Source organism: Canis lupus, chromosome 20 (genome assembly GCF_011100685.1).
Source record: "Canis lupus familiaris isolate Mischka breed German Shepherd chromosome 20, alternate assembly UU_Cfam_GSD_1.0, whole genome shotgun sequence".
In the NCBI taxonomy this organism is placed as follows: domain Eukaryota; kingdom Metazoa; phylum Chordata; class Mammalia; order Carnivora; family Canidae; genus Canis; species Canis lupus.
In genome coordinates this window covers 48,940,787-48,964,647 of record NC_049241.1, presented here as the reverse complement: position 1 = coordinate 48,964,647, position 23,861 = coordinate 48,940,787, and the positions used below count along the sequence as shown (strand labels likewise).

The 23,861-nt window shown below is 56.4% G+C and overlaps 2 protein-coding genes across 6 annotated transcripts; one reads left to right on the top strand and one right to left on the bottom strand.

The window, feature by feature from the left end:
* The first annotated feature begins 25 nt into the window (after positions 1 to 25).
* CC2D1A (coiled-coil and C2 domain containing 1A) lies at positions 26 to 17,022 on the top strand. Of its 3 annotated transcripts, none has more exons than XM_038567070.1 (30): positions 26 to 325; positions 669 to 692; positions 1,814 to 1,949; positions 3,561 to 3,676; positions 3,771 to 3,836; positions 4,104 to 4,238; positions 4,337 to 4,571; positions 8,866 to 8,990; positions 9,310 to 9,382; positions 9,523 to 9,594; positions 9,703 to 9,833; positions 9,913 to 9,985; positions 10,675 to 10,808; positions 11,163 to 11,274; positions 11,358 to 11,530; positions 12,255 to 12,377; positions 12,464 to 12,522; positions 12,614 to 12,730; positions 13,950 to 14,023; positions 14,098 to 14,156; positions 14,273 to 14,324; positions 14,450 to 14,549; positions 14,638 to 14,728; positions 15,040 to 15,177; positions 15,282 to 15,343; positions 15,872 to 15,935; positions 16,033 to 16,159; positions 16,233 to 16,309; positions 16,394 to 16,441; positions 16,517 to 17,022. In XM_038567070.1, exons 1-30 carry the CDS (start codon positions 266 to 268, stop codon positions 16,535 to 16,537), a joined length of 2,877 nt encoding a protein of 958 aa, XP_038422998.1. In that variant the 5' UTR covers positions 26 to 265; the 3' UTR covers positions 16,538 to 17,022. The 3 variants fall into 3 exon arrangements, with proteins under 3 accessions (XP_038422998.1, XP_038422997.1, XP_038422999.1); XM_038567069.1 differs by having other exon boundaries at positions 15,279 to 15,343; XM_038567071.1 differs by lacking the exon at positions 669 to 692 and having other exon boundaries at positions 27 to 325; positions 15,279 to 15,343.
* A 422-nt stretch (positions 17,023 to 17,444) lies between these two features.
* PODNL1 (podocan like 1) lies at positions 17,445 to 22,553 on the bottom strand. Of its 3 annotated transcripts, none has more exons than XM_038567076.1 (10): positions 22,346 to 22,553; positions 21,955 to 22,179; positions 21,335 to 21,428; positions 20,977 to 21,041; positions 20,749 to 20,858; positions 20,285 to 20,441; positions 19,903 to 20,018; positions 18,821 to 19,478; positions 18,048 to 18,196; positions 17,445 to 17,899 (listed from the first exon to the last, which is right to left on the bottom strand). In XM_038567076.1, the coding sequence occupies exons 1-10, from the start codon at positions 22,346 to 22,348 to the stop codon at positions 17,749 to 17,751; spliced, it is 1,728 nt and encodes a 575-aa protein (XP_038423004.1). In that variant the 5' UTR covers positions 22,349 to 22,553; the 3' UTR covers positions 17,445 to 17,748. The 3 variants fall into 3 exon arrangements, with proteins under 3 accessions (XP_038423004.1, XP_038423005.1, XP_038423006.1); XM_038567077.1 differs by having other exon boundaries at positions 20,285 to 20,354; XM_038567078.1 differs by lacking the exon at positions 22,346 to 22,553 and having other exon boundaries at positions 21,939 to 22,166.
* Between the last annotated feature and the right edge of the window lie 1,308 nt (positions 22,554 to 23,861).

The window sequence follows — 23,861 nt, the reverse complement described above, 5'->3', positions numbered from 1 at the left end:
CGCGTGCCCGCGCACTGCCTGCCGGGAGTTGTAGTTTCAGTGCGGCGGGCCCAGCAATTCCAGTGGCTGCGCTCCGGTACCGCGGCGCCCGAGGGCCAAGGCGGAAGTGGGGCGGCCGCCCCGGGGGTCGCGGGGTCAGCGGTCGCGGGGCGCCAACGAGGGGCACTGGGCTCAGGAAGTGCGCGTGCGCGGGGAGAGGCCCCGGGGGAAGAGGCAGGGCAAGGCCAGGCGAGGTGGCCAGTGGCCCGGGCATCCAGCCTGGAAGATGCACAAGAGGAAGGGACCCCCGGGACCCCCAGGCCGAGGTGCTGCCGCCGCCCGCCAGGTGAGTCTGTACCCCACGGCCTCGCCTAGAGAACCCTACTCACCCCTATCACAGGTTTAGAGGAGGGCCCCACCCCTCAGGGGAACCTGATCACCACCCCCAGGTGAACCCCTTTGCCCGCCCTCCAGAGGAGGTTCTGCCCCCAAAGTGCGGCCTGCTGACCCCAGCTCCTCAGCTCTTGGCGCTGCGCCCTGGGCTCAGGGCCACCTGTTGCCGCAGCCTCTCCAGTTTGGGAGGGGAAGGCCTCGGACCTAGGATAAGGATACTGCACTCCTGGCCTGAACACCCGTGGAACCTTGCATCAGCCAGGCTAAGTCTGACTCTTTTTATCCCCACTGTACAGATGAGGACACTGAGGCCCAAAGAGGTGAAGACAGTTTCCCAAGGTCATAGGGATTAACAGCTTGGCCAGAGCAAAGTGCAAATCCAGAGCTGCTGCCATGAGCCCATGCGACTGTCTGGACCTCCTTTCCCTCCTCAATCTCCCCTGCCCCAGGCACCTGGAGAGTTTGATTTTTCTCGGCTCTGATGGAAGAAGCCAGGGTGTTAGAGTCTGGGTGACCTGGAGTTCTCTGCTGGCCTCTGCACATTGGACACTCAGCTTCACACCTCTCACACCTTAGGTTCCTCATCTGTAAAATGGAGGCCCTCAGAGTCCTTCTGTCACAGGACAGTTATGAAAATTCATTGGGATGATTTATGGAAAGTGCTAGAACATAGCACTCAATAAGTGTAACTTCATCATTGCTATTAAAAGGAGCTGTACAGGGACGCTTGGATGGCTCAGTGGTTGAGCATCTGCCTTCGGCTCAGGGCACGAATCTGGTCTGGGGATTGAGTCCTGCATCGGGCTCCCTGCAAGGAACCTGCTTCTCCCTCTGTCTCTGTCTTTGTGTCTCTCATGAATGAATGAATAAATAAAATCTTTAAAAATATTAAAAAATAAAATGAACTGTACATAATTGCCCATTTTGATGTGCAGAGAAGGCAGTTTTGTATAGTTCAACATAATATTATCATATCATGATTGGTCAATGAACTGGGATGGGATAGGAAGACAGGTCTGTTACACAATGAAAACCCTGCTTTCAACTTCTGTGTCTGGGCTTCTGTTTGCTCTTGCAGCCTTCCTGCATGGCCCCCTCTGCTGAGTATGCTGGAAGGAAAAGCCCAGGTGTACAGGTGTCTTTGTTTTGGGCAGGGTGTGGGGCCTGCTTTTCCCACTGAACTTGGTCAGCAGCCCATTTGGGTGTGGGCTTAGAGTGGGGAACAGGGTCTCTGCCCGCACTTTGCCCCATATTGATCTGTGCCTGGCCTATCATAGGACACCTGTTGCATTCTGAGCCCGTTCCAGCCTCCTGGCACTCCCCAGGGAAAGTGACTTTCCTTAGGAGGTCTGGGTTTCCTTCCTCCTACGGGAACTCCTGGCTGCCTCTGGCTAGGTGGGGTGTATTCCGAGGTCTGACTGGACCCTTGCTATTCCCTCAGCTGGGCCTGCTGGTTGACCTCTCCCCAGACGGCCTGATGATCCCTGAGGATGGAATTAACAATGAGGAACTGGAGGCTGAGTTCTTGGCCTTGGTTGGGGGTCAACCCCAAGTCCTGGAGAAGCTCAAAGGCAAAGGTGAGACTCTCAACCCACCCCTGAACACTTTCTGAGCTTCTGCTGTGGGCAGGGCTCAGCGCTGGACTGTGGAGAGAAGGAGGAAAAGAGACAGGTCTTTGCCCTCCTGAAACCCACAGCCTGGGTAAGGGGTTAAGTGATCAACACTGGACCTATGGGAGGGTTCAAATCCCAGCTCTGCCACTTAACTAGTTCTGTGACCAGATGAGTCCCAGCATCTGTGTGGGCCTTGGTTTCCCCATCTGTAAAATGGGATTAATGACCACACTTAATCACAGGAGTTACTCTTCTAGTATTTGTAAAGCACTTCACACACAGTCTAGCATTTCCTCCAACTTGCTGTCCTGTGATGAGGGCTGGGACGAGGGAAGCACAGAAGGATGGTAGAGACCTGTGAGCTGGGGCCAGATGCCCTCGAGAGGCACCGACAGTAAGGAAGGCCAGGTGAAAAGCAGGGAAGGGCTTCTGGGAGGGGCCACAACATATTCTAAATCCCCCTAGGGGAGGTGGCAGGGGACAGCAACTCTGTAGTGGGCAGTGGGGCTGGAGTTCTGAGGGCAAATGGAACCTTTATATTTTTCAGTTAATTCAGCTGATCCTCATTATTGATAAATTCCATATTTGTGAATTCATCTATGGGCTACACTTTATTTGTAACACCAAAATCAGTCCTTGGGGAGCTTTTGCAATTATTGATGGGCATTCAGAGAGCTGCAGAAAGTTCGATCACTCATCAAACACATTCCCAGCTGAGGTAGAGCAAGATGACACTCTGCCTTCTTGTCCTGGGGCATACTGCAAACAAGTGTCCTTTCCACACAGTCTGTGTGTAAGGCTGCATTTGTTCTCTTTTTGGTGCCTTTTATTGGTGATTTGGCTGTTCGCAAAGGCCCCCAAGTGAAGTGCTTAACGCTATCTCATGTCTCTAAGAGCAAGAAAGCAGTGATGTGTCTTATGGAGAAAAGACCTAACAGATGAGCTTCATTCAGACATGACTTACAGTGCTGAGTTCAGTGGTAACAACAATCTATATTTTAAAATGTGTCATTAGATAGAAACTCACATCGAGCAAGGTTATGTAATGACTGGTTGGTGAAAATTTTGTGCCCAGAGGCTCAAGGGACCCTAACCTTGTATTTTCTTTGGCAATGGTCCAGTATTTGCTAAGTCAGTGTTTATGGCAGTTTTGTAGAACATAACTAATGCAAATCATGAGAATAAGTCAAATAACAAAATGCTGACCATGTGCTGTTTGGGAGCTTCATTTACCTTTAGTTCTCACAATCCACCTGTGAGGGAGAAATTGTTGTCCTCATCTAATAGATGGGAAGACTGAGTCCCAGAGAAGTCAAGTGACTTCCCCAGGGCTCCAGAGTGACAAAGCTGCAGAGCCAGGGTGTGAAGTCAGGCTTGATAGGGAAGAGATGAGGCGGGCAGGATCGGCAGGGAGCGGGATCATACCTGGTGGGCCTGAGGGCTGTGGGGTGCCATGGAAGGGCCGGGAGAGGGGCAGGCATGCTGCCCTATTCTTTGGGGCCACGGGTCACGAGGATGGGAAGCTGGAGACCCTGGAAGGATCCCAGTTCAGCTGGGGCCTCTCCCTGCCACCAGGTCCCCTGCCCATGGAGGCCATTGAGAAGATGGCCAGCCTGTGTATGCGAGATCCAGATGAGGATGAGGATGAGGGTACAGATGAGGAGAACGTAGAGGCTGATGATGACCTGCTGGTGAGTACCCAGGGCAAAGCAGGGGGCTTCCCATGCTGTCGCTACCCCATCCAGCGGGCCTTCATGTGTGGCCTGTGGCCGTGTGTCCCTGCAGGCGGAACTAAACGAGGTCCTTGGGGAGGAGCAGAAGAATGTGGAGTCCCACCTTCCTGTGGCTCAGGTATAGCCCAGCAACCCGCTCCCCGTGGTCCAGAGTTCGAGGCCCTCCCTTGCCTCTCAACCATGTTACCTTGCGGAAGTGACGTGGCACTTCTGAGACCCAGTTCCCTGCACCGGGAATGGGGATGATGACTTCTGCCTGGTGGGGTATGGGGACAGCTGACCCAGAGGCAACATGCTTGGTGTGTGGGAGGCTCTTGACAAGGGAGCTCATGGGGAGAGCTCAGGTGGGGTCACCACCCAGACCATGCCCTGGTCCCTCCTGCAGCCTAAAGCCACAGCCCCCAGCCCAGGCATGGAGGCCACCTTGCAGGAGAGGCTGGCCCTCTACCAGACAGCGATCGAAAGTGCTAGGCAAGCTGGAGATGGTGCCAAGATGCGGCGCTATGACCGGGGCCTTAAGGTAAGTGGGCAGGTGACGGGAGGGTGCTGGGACCCTACCACTGCCCATTGCACTCAGCTCCAAGTTCCTCTAAAACCCACTTTCATACCTTCTCTCAGACACTTGAAAACCTGCTGGCCTCTGTCCGGAAGGGTAACACCATCGATGAAGGGGACATCCCACCACCTGTGGCAGTGGGGAAAGGCCCAGCAGCCACGCCCAGCCACACTCCGGCACCTACCCAGCCGGCCTCTGCAAACCCGCCAGTCCCAGAGCCCAGGGTCACGGTCGAAGGCCCTCCTTCTACTGCTCCAGCCACATCCATAGGCTTGGCTAAGCCCCAGCTTCCCCCAGGTAGGCCAAGGGCAGGGCTAGACTGACATGAGATTTGCGGGGATGGTATTCAGTGGTTGGCCATTTTGTGGGGGTGCAGACCCTGCATCGATTATTAGATATTCTTTCACTTATTTACTTATGTATTTATTTATTGAGCCCTTGCGAGCAGGGGGAGGGGCAGAGGGAGAGGGAGAGGGAGAGAGAAAATCTCAAGCAGACTCTGCTCTGAGCACAGAGCCCAACACGGGGCTCGATCCCATGACCCAGAGACCATGACCCAAGCTGAAATCAGGAGTTGTACACTTAACCGACTGAGCCGTGCAGGTGCCCTGATTGTTAGATATTCTTAACAAGTCTTCCCTTCCTGGGTCCTCATGCCTCTGGAATTCATCAATGCCTCTTTCGTACGTGTGGTAGTCTAATATATGTAACATAACATTGGCTGTTTTAACCATTTTTCAGTGCGCAGTTGAGCGGCGTGTAGCACATTCATGGTGTTGTGCAACCACCACCTCTGTCTTCCAAAGATTTTTCATCACCCCAAAGAAAAACTCTGTCCCCATGGAACACTAATTCCCCATACCCTCCCCCACCCCCTGGCTCCCATCATCCACCCTCTGTCTATTAATTTGCCTCTCCTAGATATTTAGAGTAAGTAGAACCACGTGCTATTTGTCCTTTTGGGTCCTGCTTCTTTCACTTAACATAATGTTGGAGTGTGTGTCAGAGCTTCACTCCTTTTGGGGGCTACCATTCTCAGACAGAGGGTTCTCAGTGGATAATTTCCAAGCCCTCAGCTTGTCTGTCTGCTCTCCTAACACTCACCTGCTGGAGGTTTTCCAACCTCCCAAGAGGTTTTCCTTCTCCGGTAAGCCTTCCTCCCACTATGGGAAAGGACTGCCCGCCCCTGTCCCTTCTAGAATATCAACACAGGCTCTGCCCCAGGGGCAAACACTCCCCAAGCGAACCAAAGAGACACTCAAAACCAGGCTGGCCCGTTTGAGAAAGTAAACATCAGGTCTAAATCTTTCTGCAGCCAGACTGGTTTCTAAGCTATTGTTTTGGCAACGTTCAGGGCGGATTGTTGGAAATCATCACCTGAAATTCTCCACCGAAATCACCAAAACATTTCTCACGATAGGGTTTTGGCACATAGGTTGGCAGGGGTTCCAGGAATCCCCAGACGCGGTGATGACAAGACTCCGCCTCTTCCCATCTGTTCGTTGGCGTGAAGCAGGTTTCTTTATGCTATAAAAAAGAAAACAGGGAAGTTGGGAAAAGAATGAATGAATAACAGGAGTTAATTGGTAGAGGGTGGACCCATCCCTGACTGCCTCAGCAAGAGGCGCACGCTCGTAAAATTTTACTCTTGGCATATAAAAATTTTTCATCCAAAAGCTTGATATATTTAGGCTTTGCTCAATTATATGCTACTAATACCAGTGATTCAACCCGGAAGAACATTTTCTCAGCTCTGAGAGACTTGCAATGATACATCATAAAACCGGTCAAATGTCAAGGTGTTTTGCTTCAACCTATGGACTCCTACACCTAAACTTAAAGCTGTAGGTGCAATTGTCAGTTTGAGAAAGTTCAATCTTTGCAGGCCATTCTAGGGTTTGTGGACTGGGTGGTATATCTATTATACTTGTTTGTTTGTTTGTTTGTTTTAATGAGAAAAATTGCACAGATTGCTTTCAATATAGATGCTTTTCTGGAAAACTGATTGAACTGTGTTATTTGATACTGTAACTAACACACTGAAAAGAAGCTTAACTGTTTCCTCACTTGGCCAGCACACCACAGGGATGGATTTTGATTACACAAATGTACAATACGGTGGTCAAGAAAAGGCTTCCAAGCACCCACATAATACGGTTGACCCTTGAACAACGCAACTTTGAACTGAGCGGGTCACTATTCCTTTGATAAACACAGCAGAGCACTGCATTTCTTTTTTTTTTTTTTTTTAAAGATTTTATTTATTTATTCATGAGAAACAGAGAGGCAGACACAGGCAGAGGGAGAAGCAGGCTCCATGCAGGGAGCCCGACGTGGGACTCGATCCCAGGACTCCAGGATCATGCCCTGGGCTGAAGGCAGGAGCCAAACCGCTGAGCCACCCGGGAATCCCAGAGCACTGTATTTCTCTTGTGGTTTTCCTAGTATCATTTTCTGTAGCTTGCTTTATTATAGGAACACCACGGTATGTAATGCACATAACATGTAAAATGTGTCGATCAACTGTCTTTATTATTGGTAATGCTTCTGTTCAACAGCTTTAATAGTGAAGTTTTGGGAGAGTCAGATTTTTGAGGGGCACATTGGTGGCTCAGTCGCTTAAGTGTCTGCCTTTGATTCAGGTCATAGTCCCGGGATCCTAGATTGAACAGCGTCAAGCTCCCTGCTCAGTGGCGAGTCTGCTTCGCCCCCTCCCTCTGTCCCTCTGTCCCTCTGTAGCACGCTATTTGTGCTCTCCCTTTCTTCCTCTCTTTTTTAAGATTTTATTTATTTATTTGACAGAGATGGGGTTGCACAAGCAGGGAGAGCAGCAGAGGGAGAGGGAGAAGCAGGCTTGATCCCAGGACCCTGGGATCACAACCTGAGCTGAAGGCAGATGCTTAACCAACTGAGCCACCCAGGTGCCCCTCTTGCTCTTTCTTTCATATAAATAAAATCTTAAAAAAAAAAAAAAAAAGTGGAGGGATGCCTGGGTCGCTCAGTGATTGAGTGGCTGCCTTCAGCTCAGGGTGTGGTCCTGGAGTCCCGGGATTGAGTCCCACATCCGGCTCCCTGCATGGAGCCTGCTTGTCCCTCTCTGTGTCTCTGCCTCTCTCTCTGTTATCTCTCATAAATAAATAAATAAAATCCTTAAAATTTAAAGATTTTTAATTATTTTAAAAATTTTAATTTTAATTTTAAAATTTAAAATTTTAATTTTAAAAATCCATTTAAAGTGGATTTTCAACTATGTGGTAGGAGGGGTGTTGGCACCCTTAACCCCCATGTTGTTCATGGGTCAACTGCATGCCTCTCTGAACTCTGAACTGTGTACTTAGAAAAGGTTAAGATGGTGAATTTCATATGTATTTTGCCACAATTAAAAAAAAATAACTAAAGGCGAGGGAACCTGACTGGCTTAGTTGGTATACAACATGTGACTCTTGATCTAGGGTCCTGAGTTCAAGTCCCACATTGGGTGTTGAGCTTACTTAAAAAAAAGTGAATATTGGTAAGTTTCAAATCACCATGGTAGTTAAAGTACATTAGATTTTATATTTTTTTATTTATTTATTTATTTATTTATTTATTTATTTATTTATTTATTTATAAAAGTACATTAGATTTTAAAAGGATGATGTGATAGTTTTAATTTGTGATTGTGAATATTTGCAAGGCCCTGGGAATGACAAGTGTGGCCAACTTTTGAAACTTACGACAAAAAATTTTATTTTATTTATTTATTTATTTAAAGATTTTATTTATTTATTCATGAGAGACACAGAGAGAGAGAGAGAGAGAGAGGGAGGCAGAGACACAGGCAGAGGGAGAAGCAGGCTCCATGCAGGGAGCCCAAGGTGGGACTCGATCTAGGGTCTCCAGGATCACACCCTGGGCTGAAGGCAGCACTAAACTGCTGAGCCGCCCGGGCTGCCCTATTTTTTATTTTTTAAAAAGGTTTTATTTATTATTTATTTGACAGAGAGAGAGAGAGTGTGCACGGAGGGGGAGTGGAAGCAGAAGGAGTAGCAGACTCCCCACTGAATAGGGAGAGCCCAATGTGGGGGGCTCCATCTCAGGACCCCAAGATCATGACCCAAGCCGAAGGCCGACACTCAACCGCTGAGCCATCTAGGCACCCCTAGACAAAAAGTTTTAGATGCCAACTTAGAAATGCATAAGGGTATATGAATTTCCCAAAATCTTCTTGGGGTCCAAACAGCAGCAGCTCCAGAGACTGCCAGTCTTGGGCTGGAATGCCCGCCACACCATCCTCAGGTGGTCACCTCAGGAAGGTGGCATCCCCTCTGAGCCTTGTTCTCACATCTGTTGTGAGGATTAAATAGAACTGGTTCAGGGGCGCCCATGTGGCTCAGTTGGTTAAGTGTCTGACTCTTGGTTTCAGCTCAGGTCATGATCTCAGGGTTGTGAGATCAAGCCCCACATGGTGCTCTGCACTCAACATGGAGTCTGCTTGTCCCTTTCCTTTCCCCCTCTGACCCCCTCCCCTCTCTTTTTCCCTCTAAAATAAGTAAATACAATCTTAAAAAAAGAAAGAAAGAAATGGTTCATACACTCTTCCCCTTTCCAGGTCCCTGTAGCCCTGGCGCCCTGGCCCAGTTGCAGAGCCGCCAGCGGGAATACAAGTTGGCTGCCCTTCATGCCAAGCAGCAGGGAGACACTGCCACTGCTGCCAGACACTTCCGTGTGGCCAAGGTGCGTCCAGATGGGCAAATGGGATCAGAGGGTAAAGGCAGGATGCTTCCGACTTTGTGTGGCAGCAAAGAGCAGGAGCTCTGCAGTCAGACCCAGATTCAATCCTGGCCCCTAGTCACTCTAGAGTTGTTTGCTGTACCTCTGAAAGCCCCAGTTTACCCTCTCTGTGAAATGGGCATAAATCTTGGAAGAGGCTTCAAGAAGATGGTGCAGAGGAATGGATAGAGCTAGGGGACCTCTGTCAAATGGCAGGGTGCAGAGGCTCCCCACAGGGTCCTGGCCCCAGCTGCAGCCTCTTCCCCGATCTTCCTTCTCACAGAGCTTCGATGCTGTCTTGGAGGCCCTGAGCCGGGGGGAGCCCGTGGACCTGTCCCGCCTGCCACCTCCCCCTGGTGAGAACCCTACCCAGCTCACCCTTCAGGATTTGATGCTGCCTCTCTCATTGGTCACCTGGGAACCCCCTCAGGCCACATCAACCTAGGGTGAGGGGTGCTCAGGCCAGCCCCTCATTGGACTGGATCTCTGCCCTCAGACCAGCTGACCCCAGACCCACCATCACCACCGCCACAGCCTCCGACTCCCACCACGGTGCCCTCCACGCCAGGTAAGCTCCTGGAACCCTGTGTAGTAGGCAGGCAAGGGCAAGACATTCTTTCCTTCCTGAGACTCTTAACCCGCCCCTGTGCTCCCCGTCACCCCCTGTCTGCCCCAGAGGTTCCCCCACCTCCGCGGACTCTCCTGGAGGCATTGGAGCAGCGGATGGAGCGATACCATGTGGCTGCAGCCCAGGCCAAGACCAAAGGGGATCAGCGGAAGGCTCGCATGCATGAGCGCATCGTCAAGGTATGTGGGGGACCTAATGGGCATGTGGACTGCACCTGGTGACCTGGCCCAGGTAGCCCTAATACTGTGTCTGTTGCAGCAATACCAAGATGCCATCCGAGCCCACAAGGCTGGCCGAGCAGTAGATGTGAGCGAGCTGCCAGTGCCCCCAGGTAGGCACTGCCCCCTACCCCTAGCCCTCTGGCCTCTGAGCCTTTGCAGCTGCTATTCCTTCTGATTGCACAGGCCCAGGAAGCTGTTTGCTGTGCATTCAGGAATTCTGCAGACTTGTCAGACAATTGGCAGCTTAAAGTTGGGTCACAATAGGACTGTTTGTACCATGGAAATTGGCAGATGCTAAAAATCAGGGCAGTTTATTTGGAGAACTATTCATCAGCCCACCGTCATCTGATCCCTTCTTTGTTCAACTCACTGTCTTCTAGTCATCAGCTCTCAGCTTTGCACATACCTACTCAGCCTCCCCTCAATCTCCCCATGGGTTGGGGTTCTCCTTTGGGCTCTCAGAGCTGCCTGTGTGTCCCCCCATGAAAGCAGTTATCTCTCAGCACCCTGGTCCCCTAGGAATCCCCCCAGGCCTGTGACCAGGTCTTGTGTCCAGTACCTTACCTCATCTAGTGCTCGACTTTGGAGTCTGGTCAAGGCCCCAGGGTCAGGTGAGACATACCAAGAGGCAAGAGGGAGTTAGAATGATCTGATGTCTACACAGAACCAGCAGGCAGCGCCTTCCTGGATTCAAAGTATATCCAAAGCCCAGAGGCTCCTTAGGAGGGGGAGGAACTCACGTCTCCATCATTATGGCATGGGTCTCTCCCTCCTGACTGGGCCCTGACTGGCCGCCCAGGCTTTCCCCCCATCCAGGGCCTGGAGGCCACTGAGCCCACCCAGCAGAACCTGGTGGGGGTCCTGGAAACTGCCATGAAGCTGGCCAACCAGGATGAAGGCCCGGAGGATGAAGAGGATGAGGAATCTAAGAAGGTGTGAAGGGCTGGGGTCTTGGGGTGAGGCAGGGGAGTGGCAGCAAAGCCAAGCCCTGACAGCCTGGTGAGAACTGGCCTTACTCCCAGCCCTGCCTCTTCCTGGCCATGTGGCCACGGGCAAGTCAGTTTGCTCTCTGATCCTGTCTCCTCATCTGGGAAGTGGGCATGGTGACAGTCTCTGTCTCCCAGGGCTGTTGCAGAGTCTACAAGAATGGGGCCTTACGTTGTGTTCAGTGCTGAGGAAACAGAAACTAAGACAGTCCCTGTTGTCAGCATCAGACCTTGACACTTTGGGGAGTGGAACCCCTGCAGGCACTAGGAGAGCTCTGACTTCTTCTCCATCCCTCGGCAGCCCACCAGCTCTCCGGCCCCCATGGCCCAGCCCAAGGCCCCACCCTCAAGGGCACCACAATCAGGCTCCACTTCAGCAGCCAAAACAGCCCCCAAGGCCACATCCACCAGAGGTAGGTATGCCCTCCCTTCCCTGGCTGCTCATTGCCTGGCTACGGGCTGAGCAGCACCCATCAACACCCCTGTTTACTCACAGCCCAGCAGCAACTGGCCTTCCTGGAGGGCCGCAAGAAGCAGCTCCTGCAGGCTGCCCTGCGAGCCAAGCAGAAGAATGACGTAGAAGGTGCCAAAATGCACCTGCGCCAGGCCAAGGGGCTGGAGCCCATGCTGGAGGCCTCACGCAACGGGCTGCCTGTGGACATCGCCAAGGTGAACTCTCTAGGCCTGCTCACTTTCCCAGGCACCCACCCACTGGGCTCTGGCCACTTGGCCATGTGACTGGCAGTATGTTAGCGTCCAGGTTAAGCTACTCTAACAAATAGGTCTCCCTAAAACAGTGGCTAAAAGACAACATTTATATTTCTTGCATGTAATGCCCCGGCCAGTCTCCGAAAGACAAAGCCACCCAGGATTCCAGGTTCCTTCCTCGATGTCTCTCTGCCACACCTGCAGAGGTCACCTTTGTCCACATGGTTGGAGTGGGTTGGCGCCCTGTCTGCATTCAGTCCATGGGAAGCGGTGAGGGAAAGAAAGGGCAAGGCAAGCAGTTTCTTTTAAAGGAAGCAACACAGTGTGCCACTGTGTCACTTGTGCTTGCCTTCCACTGGCCAGAGCTGAATCACATGGCTGTACCTAGCTGCAAGGGATGCTGGGACATGACGTCTCTTGTCTGTGTGCCTAGCCATAACTCCATTGCTAGGGAAGGGAGGGCAAGGATCACATTTGGGCAAAAGAGTTAAAAGATGCTGCCACTTTCAGATGGATCCTCCCCTTTTCTCTGAGCACTACTTTTCATCTTGGGGAAGAAGGGAGACCAGGACAGGGGCAAAACAGTAGTCCAGGAAGGCCTCTCCAAGGAGGGTTGACATTTCCACGGGTGGGCCTGTTTGTTGCTGGCCAACGGGCCCCTGCCCATGAGCCTCGTCTTTCCCAGGTGCCCCCCGCCCCTGTCAACAAGGATGACTTCTCTCTGGTCCAGCGGCCCGGCCCAGGTTTGTCTCAGGAGTCTGCCCGGCGCTATGGTGAACTCACCAAACTCATTAGGCAGCAGCACGAGGTGAGGCAGGCCCCTGGCCTGGATCAGTGGGCTTCCCTCAGGGTCACGGCCCCCCAACCCTCCCCTCACTGTCTTCTGCTCTTCAGATGTGCCTGAACCACTCTAACCAGTTCACTCACCTGGGCAACATTGCTGAAACCAGCAAGTAAGTGCCCCTCTCCCCACCTCTGCCAGATGTTTGCACCCCTAAGCCACCCCTGGGCCTAGGGACCTGAGCAGGGCTCTCTTGGTGGCAGATTTGAGAAGCTGGCAGAGGACTGTAAGCGAAGCATGGAGATTCTGAAGCAGGCATTCGCCCGGGGTCTCCCCACGCCCACTGCCCGCTTTGAGCAGAGAACCTTCAGTGTCATCAAGTAAGGCCCTGATGCCCCTTGGCCCACATGCCCCTTTGGAGAGGGGTTTGCCCTCCCCAGAAGCCAGTGGAGGACTTGCCTCTGGGGGAAAGGTTGGTTGGGTGGTGAAAGCATGGTATATGCAAGGGTCCTGGGGCAGACATGTGGTGCAAGGGAAGGATGGTGATGGGATATTGACAGTGACACGTTGGGAACTGGGGAAGATCTAGCGAGTGCTGAGATGTGCCTTGTCCCAGGGCCTGGGTGAGCCCTCACGATCATTGCTGGTCCTGCTCCTGTCTAGTCTCCCTGGGCAGTTGGGGTCATTTTTCCCATTTATAGATGGGATTAGGTGTAGCCACTGCAGTAACCTGGGATAACCCACACCCCTCACCACAGCTCCCCATCACCTCGTCTCCATCCACTGTGCCCGCCTTCTGCCACACAGGTCTCTTTTTGGTCCCTCAGATGGACCAACCATGTATCCTACTCAGGGCCTTTGCACCAGCTGTTTCCTCTGCCCAGACCCTCTTCCCCAGGTCTCCACGTAGCAGTGCCTTCCTGGCATCCAAATCACCTATGATGTCACCTCCCCTGAGAGGCCCTCCTTGACCACCCTGTCTGTAGTGGCCCCTCCTGAGCATACTCCACCCTCCCCTATTTAATTCTCTGTGGGATTGCTTTGTTTCTCTATTTGTATATTCACTGGTCCTCTCTTCACTCAGCTACCTTGGGCTCCATGAGCGCAGGGTTTGGGTCTGTCTCACTTACTTCCACATCCCCAGTAGCGAGGGTACCAGCAGATACATAGTAGGGGCTCCAGAAATAGCGGTAAATGAATGGAAAGTCCCCCAGCAGCTAGGGCAGTCACTGGCTGGTACATGGTAGTTGCTCAAGAAATGCCAGATGAAGAGAATAAGGAAGGCCCTCTAGCAGCTGAGGCAGGGGATGACTAATATTAGGGACTCCAGAAATTTCAAATGAAGGAAAGCTCCCCCAGCAGAGGCCACTGGCTGACCCAAAGTGGGTCCCGGATAGATAGTGCAGACTGAAAAGTCTCAAATATAAGCCATTGGCAGAATTGGACAAAGAACTCTAGTTCTGATTCTAAAAGTGGAGCCCAGGGCCTGATAAACTGCAAAGGCCGGCACGGGGTTTGTTCTGGACCCGCCGAGGGAAAAGCAGGCAGGCAGGCTTTGTGGCTGATGTGCCTCTGTCTCCCCACCTGCCCTCCCCGAAGGATCTTTCCTGACCTCAGCAGCAACGACATGCTCCTGTTCATCGTGAAGGGCATCAACTTGCCCACGCCCCCAGGTGAGGGGCGGCAGGCTGGGGTCAGGGCCGCGGGATTGCCTCTCTGCCCAGCTCTGACCCTTGTTTGCGCACAGGGCTGTCTCCCAGCGACCTGGATGTCTTTGTTCGGTTTGACTTTCCCTATCCCAATGTGGTACGTGGATCAGCGGGGAGGGGCGGGCCGAAGCCCCTCCGGGCTGGGAATGGGTGGGCAGGGGTCCAAAGGGAGGCCCCAGCCCCTGAGTTTCCCTGCCTCCTATTTGGCTGCAGGAAGAAGCTCAGAAAGACAAGACCAGCGTGATTAAGAACACAGACTCCCCCGGTGAGCTGAGCTGAGGGCTGAGCCGAGGTGGGAGGCATCCCAGCCCCAAGCAGAGAGAACATGAGACCAAGGCCTGACCCCTCCCTCTTTCCTCTTCACCCGCCCTGTCCTCATTCCCCGAGTAGAGTTCAAGGAGCAATTCAAACTCTGCATCAATCGCAGCCACCGTGGCTTCCGAAGGGCCATCCAGACCAAAGGCATCAAATTTGAAGTGGTTCACAAGGGGTGAGCTGGGGGTGCAGGTGGTGTGGGTGGGTTCTGGGAGAGGGGAAGCTGCCCTGGGCCAACCATCCTGTCCCCCTCGCACACACAGGGGGCTGTTCAAGACGGATCGGGTACTGGGCACAGCCCAGCTGAAGCTGGACGCCCTGGAGACAGCATGCGAGGTCCGGGAGATCCTTGAGGTGCGATGTAGACATTTGTCTGGAGACTCTGCTGTGGCTGTGTCACTTGTTAACAACACTCAGATGATTTCTACAGGCCCTGGACCTCCTGGGGTCTCCTCTGCTGACCCAGCCCATCCCCCAGGGGTCCCATACCTCCCTACTACCCAACTCTGAGTATTCCCAGCACCCCGCTCCCATTTTGACCACTTGATATCTCAGCCATACCCAGGGGCTTCTATTTTGGAAGTTGCCCTGGTTCTCCCCTGATCCCAACCCTGGGCTTCCAGCCACTGCCTGCTTCTCAGGATCCTCCCCTCGTTCCCACCCAGGTCCTGGATGGTCGCAGGCCCACAGGGGGGCGACTGGAGGTGATGGTTCGAATTCGGGAGCCACTGACGGCACAGCAGTTGGAAACCACAACCGAGAGGTGGCTGGTCATCGACCCTGTGCCAGCAGCAGCGCCCACAGTGAGACTCCTGCCCATCCGCAACTCCAGAGAGGGAGGCTAAGTTCAGGGGGGGCGGGGGGGGGGGGCGGGAATCACAACATCGGTTCTGTCCCCCCGAAGCAGGTTGCTGGGCCCAAAGGGAAGGCCCCTCCCACACCTGCCCCTGCGAGGGAGCCAGGGAACAGGTAGGTGGCTGGGGCCAGCCATACTGGAGAGAAGCCCCTTCTTCCTGTCTCAGTCTCTCATCGGGCACAGATTTTAGCGTGTCTCTCCCTGGCTCCAAAACGTGGCCTGCCTCCTTGCTCCTGAAACATCCAGTTTGAACTCCTCGGCCTGATTTTTAAGATCGTTTATGATATTATCAATATGTCCAGTAGTCTTCTCTCTTCCCACTTCCTCCTGTTTCTTCATGGTTACCTACACCTAGTTTTTACTGGCTTCTGGGCTTTTCTGTGGTCTTGCCCTGAGCTCCCTTATCCACTTGGCCCCCCACTCTCCTGCCCAACGCTGACTTCCAACTTGGCCGTGGCCTCTAGGAAGCCTTCCCTGACCACCTGGCACGGCAGTTGCCTTAGTGTACAGCCATCATCCCCACCAGGTCGTGGGCCCAGCAGCACCATGGTGGGCCTGGCTTGTCTCCTGCCATTCCCCAGTGCCCAGCGGTCAGGGCTGGGAGGCTCCTTACTGCTTCTCATCCTTCTCCAACTCCATAGATCAACACGGCCTTTGCATAGCCTCAGTGTGCTGGCCTTTGATCAAGAGCGTCTGGAGCGGAAGGTGGGTTGCCTGCTTTGGTGGACTCGGCGGGGCAGGATTGGGGGTTCCGTAGGCCCTAGGTGGGGCCCTCACAGTGCCCCGCTTTGCATCCCCGCAGATCCTGGCCCTGAGGCAGGCACGGCGGCCAGTGCCCCCGGAAGTGGCCCAACAGTACCAGGACATCCTGCAACGCAGCCAGTGGCAGCGGGCGCAGCTGGAGCAGGGGGGCCCGGGCATCCGGAGGGGTAGGGTCTCGGGACAGGTTGGGGACGGAAGGGCAGGGCAGCAGTCCCCATCCTGACCCCATCCTCCCCACAGAGTACGCGGCCCAGCTGGAGCGTCAGCTGCAGTTCTACACAGAGGCCGCCCGGCGCCTGGGCAATGATGGCAGCAGGGTGAGCGGAGTGAGGGCCCGGTGGGCGCTGGGAGGGGTGGGGCTGCTGTGGGCGGCAGCCCGCTGATCCCCTCTTGGCCCCTAGGAGGCCGCAAAGGAGGCACTCTACAGGCGGAACCTGGTGGAGAGTGAGGTGAGTGGCTAGGGTATGGGGGGAGTGTGGCTGTGGCCATGAGCATCACCCTGACCCCCGTGGCCTCCCCTTCAGCTGCAGCGGCTCCGCAGGTGAGGGGCCAACCAGGCGGGCGCCCCTGGAGAGCGGGGAGTAGCCCCAAGGCCCTGGCACTAGGAGGAGCTGACAAAGCCACAGCCGAGGACCAGACAAGCAGACAATCAGCGGACAGTCGGCTCCAGATGGACACAACCCCCACTGGGTCCCCCCTCAACCAGGCCACAGCCTCCCTGGCAGGGGGCACTGGGGATAGAAACACCAGCCAGCTTGTGCCCCTTGCCCAGGCCTGGCTGGGTGGGCCCTGGACAGTCCCGTTTGCACAGCCTGGGGTGTCGGGCCCCTGGTCTGCCCTGGAGGTGGGGGGGCAGCTAGGACCAAGCCCCAAGGGCCCCTGCAAGCACTTTATTTCCTGTCCCTCCCCAGCCTTAACCCAGAAGCCCACCCACACCCCAAAGAAGCCGCTGAGGTCAGCCAGAGCCCAGCTGGCTCCCCAGGGCTGACACAGGGAATAAACAGCCAGGGCCACGCCTGGCTCACTCTGTCCTGTGTTTGCTTCTTGCTCCTTCCCTCTGTGACTAGCTGGGTCTCCCCCACAGTCCCCCTGGGGGTTGTTGGCAAGGTGTCTGCAAGAGGGGCAGGCTGTGGGGGGAAGCGTGCCTGTGAAAGATGTGTCTGCTTCTCATGCTTGTGCAGGGATGTGTGTGAGGGCCCATGGCCTGCTTCAGGGCGTCTGCTGTGCCCAGTGTTTTTGTAGCTGGTGGCCTTGGGCATGTCTGGGTTTTTGAATGTGGTCAGGCTTTACATGGTGGTTCCTGGTGACCCTAAGAGCCAGCCCTGCTGCTCGCTGGCTATGGGGCCAAGTGGCCTGACCCTCAGCCTCCCACAGCCTCCTCCCCTTCCTCAGTTGGATGCGGGGATGGTGAGAGCCCCTCCTGCAAGGTGAAGGGCACCTGGTGGGTGGTGAGCACTTGAAAGAGTTAGGCTTTATTGTTGCTGTCTCCACCTGTAGGGGGAGCAGGGCATGTATGCGGCAGGGTTGGCGTTGTCTGTGTGCCTGGTGTGCAAGCTGTGCACTTCAGCCTCTCCCAGGACGCCCTGTGTGTGGAGGCGGTGCTCTTGCCCCAGGTTCCTGGCCGCCACGGGTCAGGCGGCCCAGCCCTCAAGGCCTGAGAGAGCCCGGTCGAGGCCCCAGGTGGGCACTGTCTCTTCAGTCCACGGCCCAGCAGAACCCCAGAAGTCTGGGCTGCACTGCTAGGTTCCTCTGGGGCTCAGGGGCCCCCTGCCCGTGGCTGACGTGGAGTGGTGGGTGGCAGCCGGACCAGGACCTGTTCAGGGTTCCCCGCTGTATCCACCACACGCAGGTGCAGGAGGCCCAGGAAGGCCTCAGGTGCAATGCTGGTCATGTGAAGCCTATTTGCCCTGGACCAAGAGGCAGGCACAAGAGTGGGTGCAAAGGGAGGGGGTCATGACCATCCTGACCCACCCAGACCTGCTTGGGTCCACTGCAGCCCTCCAGGGGCACCCCGCCCCACACCTGGACCCACTCTATCCCACTGCCCTGGCACACCTGAGGAAGAGGGCACGTAGGCGGGGCGTGCTGAGGAAGGCTTCAGAGCCCACGTGGCCGATGCGGTTGCCCTGCAGGTGCAGCTCCTCCAGCGCCTCAGGCAGGTCAGGGGGCACAAAGGATAGCTCGTTGTGGCTGAGGTCGAGCACCTGGGCAGAAGGGCAGAGATGGTGCCATGGTGGCCCCAGGCCTCGAGCAATCCACTCAGCAGGGCCCAAACCTCTCTTCCTGGGCATGCCATGCCAGCCTGGGCCTTCTGCCCCTCCACAGCCGCCAAATTCCTCCCCCTGATAGAAGTATGCCAAGGTGCCTCTGGGGCAGGCCGTGACCTAGGTGCTGGGAGGCGGGACAGGTTGAGTCGATCATTCACAAAGGTGGTGCTTCCCTCACCTCGTGCCCTTCCAACAGTTTATTTATGATGGTCATTGACTGCTTTCTCCCTAACTAGTATGTCTGTGTCGTTCTGTCCCCGGTGGCATCTGCAGTGCCGAGAACGGCACCTGGCACCCACCGATGCTCTAAACTCTGTGGAATCCAGAGTGTTCTGGAGGAACTAGAGGCACTGTGTTTGCTGGGAAGGTGGACGGTGGTTGCTGAGGACCAGGGGTCAGGGACAGCATAGCCAAAGGCCCGGAGGCTCTCTCCTCCAACCCCAGGCCCATCAGCTGGGCTCCCTTTGGGGCATCTCCGGGCCTCGGACGCAGATGCCGAGAGAGGCACGAGGTTTGGGGGGACTGTCTAGGGACAGTGCGACCACCCAGCCCGTCCCTGACCTGGAGGGCCTGCAGTTCATGCCAGGTGCCAGGCCCGATGTCTCCGATCCGGAGCCGGTTGTGCGCCAGGCTGAGCTCCCGCAGCTGGTCCAGGCCGGCCAGCAGCTCCGGCTCGAGCGCCCGCAGCTGGTTGCGCTGTAGCCGCAGGGTGCGCAGGCTGCCGGGCAGGCCGCCAGGCAGCCGGGTCAGCTGGTTGCCAGCCAGGTCGAGGCTGCGCAGGGCACGCAGCGGGCGGAAGGCCCGGCGGTGCACGCGGGCGCTGACCAGCCGGTTGTAGGCCAGGTTGAGCTCGGCCAGGCCCCGTAGGCCGGCCAGGTCACGGGCCCCCAGCGTGGTCACGTGGTTGTGCGGCAGCACCAGGGCCCGCAGGCGGCGGGGCAGCGCGGGGGGCACGCGGTGCAGCCCGTTGCCGTAGAGGTGCAGCGTGTGAAGGCCCCGCAGCGGCCGCAGCGCCCCGGCCGGCAGCCCCTCCGCCCCCAGCTGGTTGTGCTGCAGCAGCAGGTAGCGCAGGCCCCGCGCCCCACGCAGCCGGGCCGCCTCCACCCACCGGATGCGGTTGCGGCCCAGGTGCAGCACGGCCAGGGTGCGGGGCAGCCCGGCGGGCACGGAGGCCAGCTGGTTGTGGGACAGGTCCAGGTACTCGAGGTGGCGCAGCTTGCTGGCGGGAGAGAGGACCCCGTCGGCTGCGCGCCCAGGGTGGGGCCTGCGGGGCTGGGGGTGGGGCTTGGGGAGTGGTCCTGACAGCTGGAGACCCCAGCCTGGGCCCGGAAGAGTTGACAGGTCAGGGCAGATCCGGCCTGAGGGCTGGATGGGGAGGTGCAGGACAGCGTTTGCGGTCCAAGAGTGGCATGTGGGGTTGATGACGTTTGGATTTAAAACTGAGGCACAGAGTAGTCGGGAGCAAGGATGGCTGCTGGGTGCTTGGCTGAGCCTGGCGCATGGCAGGTGCTCACCAAAGGAGGCCTCGGTTTGGGAGTCCTACACCAGAGGGTGGCAGAGGGTTGGGGTGCCCAGGCTCTGGACCTTAACCCCTCCTGCCAGCACGAGGCTGCACCCCTGTCCTACCATGTCCCAGGCCCCACCTGAAAGTGGTGGCATCCAGGCCGCTGTCTGTCAGCTGGTTGTGCTGGAGGTAGAGTTCACGGAGGTGGGTCTGGCGGCTCAGGGCTCCCCGGGGCACCTTGGAGATGAGGTTGTTCTGGGAAGGGAAGACAGAAGGAAACTTGGGGGTCAGGGAGAGAGGGCAGCAGGGAGCTATGGAAGGCTCTTGAGTAAGGGAGTGCCAAGGAGCTTGCTTTAGCAAGGCTGTTCAGACAGCACTTGTGAATGACCCACACCAACAGACAAGACCCAAAGCTACTTCTGACTACTGGAAGGAGGAAGCGGAGGGCTTCCCCAGGAGAGAGGTGAAGGGGACCCAGGGAGCAGGAACATGGGGATGGCAAGGTGAAGGAGAGGAGGTACCTGCAGGTGGAGCCGCTCCAGTGAGGGCGGCAGACTGGGAGGCAAGTAGCTGAGCCGGTTGCTGGAGAGGCTGAGGGTGGCCACAGCTTCAGAGCCGTGGAAGGCGTCCGGTGGCAGGCCGGCGTTGCTCAGCTGGTTGTTGTGGAGGTACACGGACCTGAGGGGAGCCAGGCTCCGGCCACCAGCCTGCCCCTGGCCTTCCCACCGACCCCTCATTCCTACCCGGTGCCCCAGATCTGCCTTGAGTGTGCCCACATGCGTGTGTGCACACGCTGCCTCTGTCTCGACTTCTCCAGACAGAGCATCCAGGGTTTCCTGCCTCAGACACCCCCAGGGTAGGGCTCTGCCACCTTGGCCCCCCCGCCCCCCAGGGCAGGTTCATCAACCCCTCAGACTTCCAAGGTTAGGGAGCGGCCCCAGGCGTATCTGAGGTCTGAGAGGACTGGGCTGGGCCAGGGGGCTACCTGAGTGCGGGCTTCTCCCCAAAGGTAAGCGGGAAGATCTCTGTCACTTGGTTGGCAGCCAGGTCTGCGACTCGGAGGGAGCGGGGCAGAAACTGGGGAGCCACGGAGAGCTGCAGGAGCACAGCCACACTGGTCCTGGTGCCTCACCCTCTCCCCCCCCACCTGCTGTCCCCTCTGCACTCTGCTATGTGACCCCAGCCAAGCCAGGGGGCACGTTGTGATGCTCACCTTGTTGTGGGCCACGTAAATGTGCTGCAGCTGTGTGAGGGACTCGAAGGCCTCATCAGGCAGCCCTGGGAGCGGACGGGTGGTGAGGGGACCCCAGGCCTGGCCCAGATGGGGGCAGTGAGGGAGTCTGTGCTCCCAGTTGCCCCAGGGCTCCTGTCTGGGGATGGGCAGAGACTCCTCCAGGCACCCTCCCACCCACCTCCCTGCCTGTCCTCAAAAGCCACAGCCCCCTCCATGCCCTGAGTTTCCGTCCTGCTCAGCAAAGGGCAGTTCTGGGAACTACCGCAGAGCTACCCACAGACCCGGCAGGGGAGGGAAGGGGAGGCCTCCCGCCTCCAGAGGTCCCCTCACCCCTCACCCTCGGAGGAGATGAGATTGTTGTGGAGGTTGAGGGTCCGCAGGCTGCGGAGGCGCGACAGCTCGTTGTAGGGGAGCTCCTGGAGCTGGTTGTTCTGGGGGAGAAATTCACACCCCTGAGCCCTCAAGGAGTGGCCAGAGCCCTGATTCCCCATTACCTTAAGTGAGCTTTGATACCCCTCACCCCTACACTTGATCCCCAAAGCCCCATTACCCTGCATCTAAACCCCTGTAACCACTGAGATGTTGCCCCCCCAGCACCCCATCCATCCCTGTAATTGACCCCTGAGACCCATCAACCTGACCCCAAACAACCCCATAACCAAAAAGACATTGACATCTGATATCCCATCACCCCCAAACTGACCCAAATGCTCCATCACTCTGACCCCAAAAATCCCCGTAACTGCCAAGACATTGACTTCTAACACCTCCAAACTCTCCTAATTCCAACACCTGTACCCCCACCTCCTCTTGCCCCTAACACATAGACCCCAACGCTCTCCTCAAGGCCAGCTTCCACCCTTGCCAAGACCTGCATGCCCGACACCTCATTCCTACACACGGACCCCATCAGCCTCAACCCCAGCACTTTGCATGCTCACCCTGCCACCACCCCACCTGCAGGGAGAGGTGCTGAGCTGCCCTGGTAATGTTGTCTGGGAACACCTGCAGGTCCAGGCCATTGCAGTCCACCGTGTCTGCCCGGGGGCAGGAGCAGCGCGGCGGGCAGGCCCGGGGCGGGGGCTGCGAGCTCTCCCCCAGGTGGGGGAAGGCGGCGTCCTCCATGCCGGGTGTGGGTGGGGGGCCGGGCAGCAGCAGGAGCAGCAGCAGCAGGCTCAGCCGCTGCAAATAGAGGGGCTGATGGGTCAGGGTGTCCCCAGGCCGGCACCAGGTCACCATGGTGATGGGAGCATCCCCACATGGCGTGGGGGTGGTAGAGGGAGCAGACAGGCTCCCCTCCCTCCCCTCCCCTGCCCTGCCCTGCCCTCCCACCCCCACCCTACCTTACCATAGCCAGCCCCAGCTCTGCCGTCTTGCCTGAAATGCCGACCAGGGCTCCCTAATGGAAACCAGGCAGTCACCTCCTGGAGCCTTTTCCGTGGCTGCCACCGCCCCCCATCTCTTGGCACAGGCCACCCTCCACCCAGCTTGTTCTCCCAGGGGCCGGGGGTGGTGGAGAACTAGCAGGCCCACCCCCTTCCCCGCCCTGGGGATGGTGGGCGGGTCCGCCGGATGGGGTGGTGAGGACAGGCCAGCCCGTCCCCTCGGTCCCACCCCCACCAACCACCCCAGCTCTGCTTGCGTAACCTCGGCCAGCCTGGGCCGGGCCACAGGAGGATGGAATGCTTGGGGGAAAGCTAAGATTCGCCCTGTCTGGTATTTGGGCCAACCACAGAAATAGGGGTGGGGGCAGAGGAGTGGAGGATGCTTCAGGCCACAGGAGGGTCCCCGAGGAACGGGCCCGGGAGCCAGGGGTCAGGGCAGGCCTGGGCTCAGCCTGCCAGCCCAGATGCCAGCCTGGGGGGCTCTCAGCCAGGTCTGCCATTTGGGCCCCTCCTCCGCCTCCCTGAATGGCCACAGCCGCCGCCTGAAAGGAAATTACACGTATTGAGGCACCAGCCCGGTGGTTAGGGAGATGCACTCAGCGCCAGCCTGCCTGGGCTTGAACCTGCACTCTCCCACCTCCCTGGGCCTTAGTTCCCCACTCTGCAAAGTGGGGAAGTGGTTGTCGCACCTCCCAGGAGCAGTATAAGGATTCAATGAGATATCACAGATGAGATGGGCAGGACAGCGCCCTACACATTCCATTCACGCCCTCTACACCAGAGCAGCAGTGAAGAGAGAAGAGGCCGACCTTTGCCCCAGGTCCTACTTGCCAGCAAGGTGTATTCAGGCAGATTGTTTTCCTGCCCAGACCTCAGTTTTCCCACATATAAGACAGATGCCAACATATCCTTCCTTCCTCAAAGGGCTGTCACGAGGCAAAACCAGGTAGAGAACAGAAAGTTCTAAGCACCGCATCTGCTCCTCATGAGTGCTCAGCTCACAAGTGGCTGAGCTGATGGGCTGCAAGAGAATGAAGGAGGGTGGGGGTGGGGAGTGGGTTCCCAGACGCAGAGCTTGAGACAAGGATTGAGCACATTTGTCTTGAAGAAAGAAGTTGGGGATGCCTGGGTGGCTCAGTGGCTGAGCGGCTCAGGGCGTGATCCCGGGGTCCTGGGACCAAGCTCTGCACTGGGTTCCCTGCAGGGAGCCTGCTTCTCCCTCTGCCTATGTCTCTCCCTCTCTCTATGTGTCTCTCATGAGTAAATAAATTCTTTAAAAAAAAAAAAAGAAAAGAAAAAGAAAGAAAGGGAGCAAGGAAATGACAGAGGGAAGGAAGGAAGCAGTCAATGATGAGTTATTGCTGGGATAATCAACTTGCCTGGAGGTTGCCAGTATTAGCACTCAAAATCCTGTGTCCCAGGGAACCTTTAGTCTTGGGCAAATTGGGACAGTTTGTCACTCTTGTTATCAAACAAGTT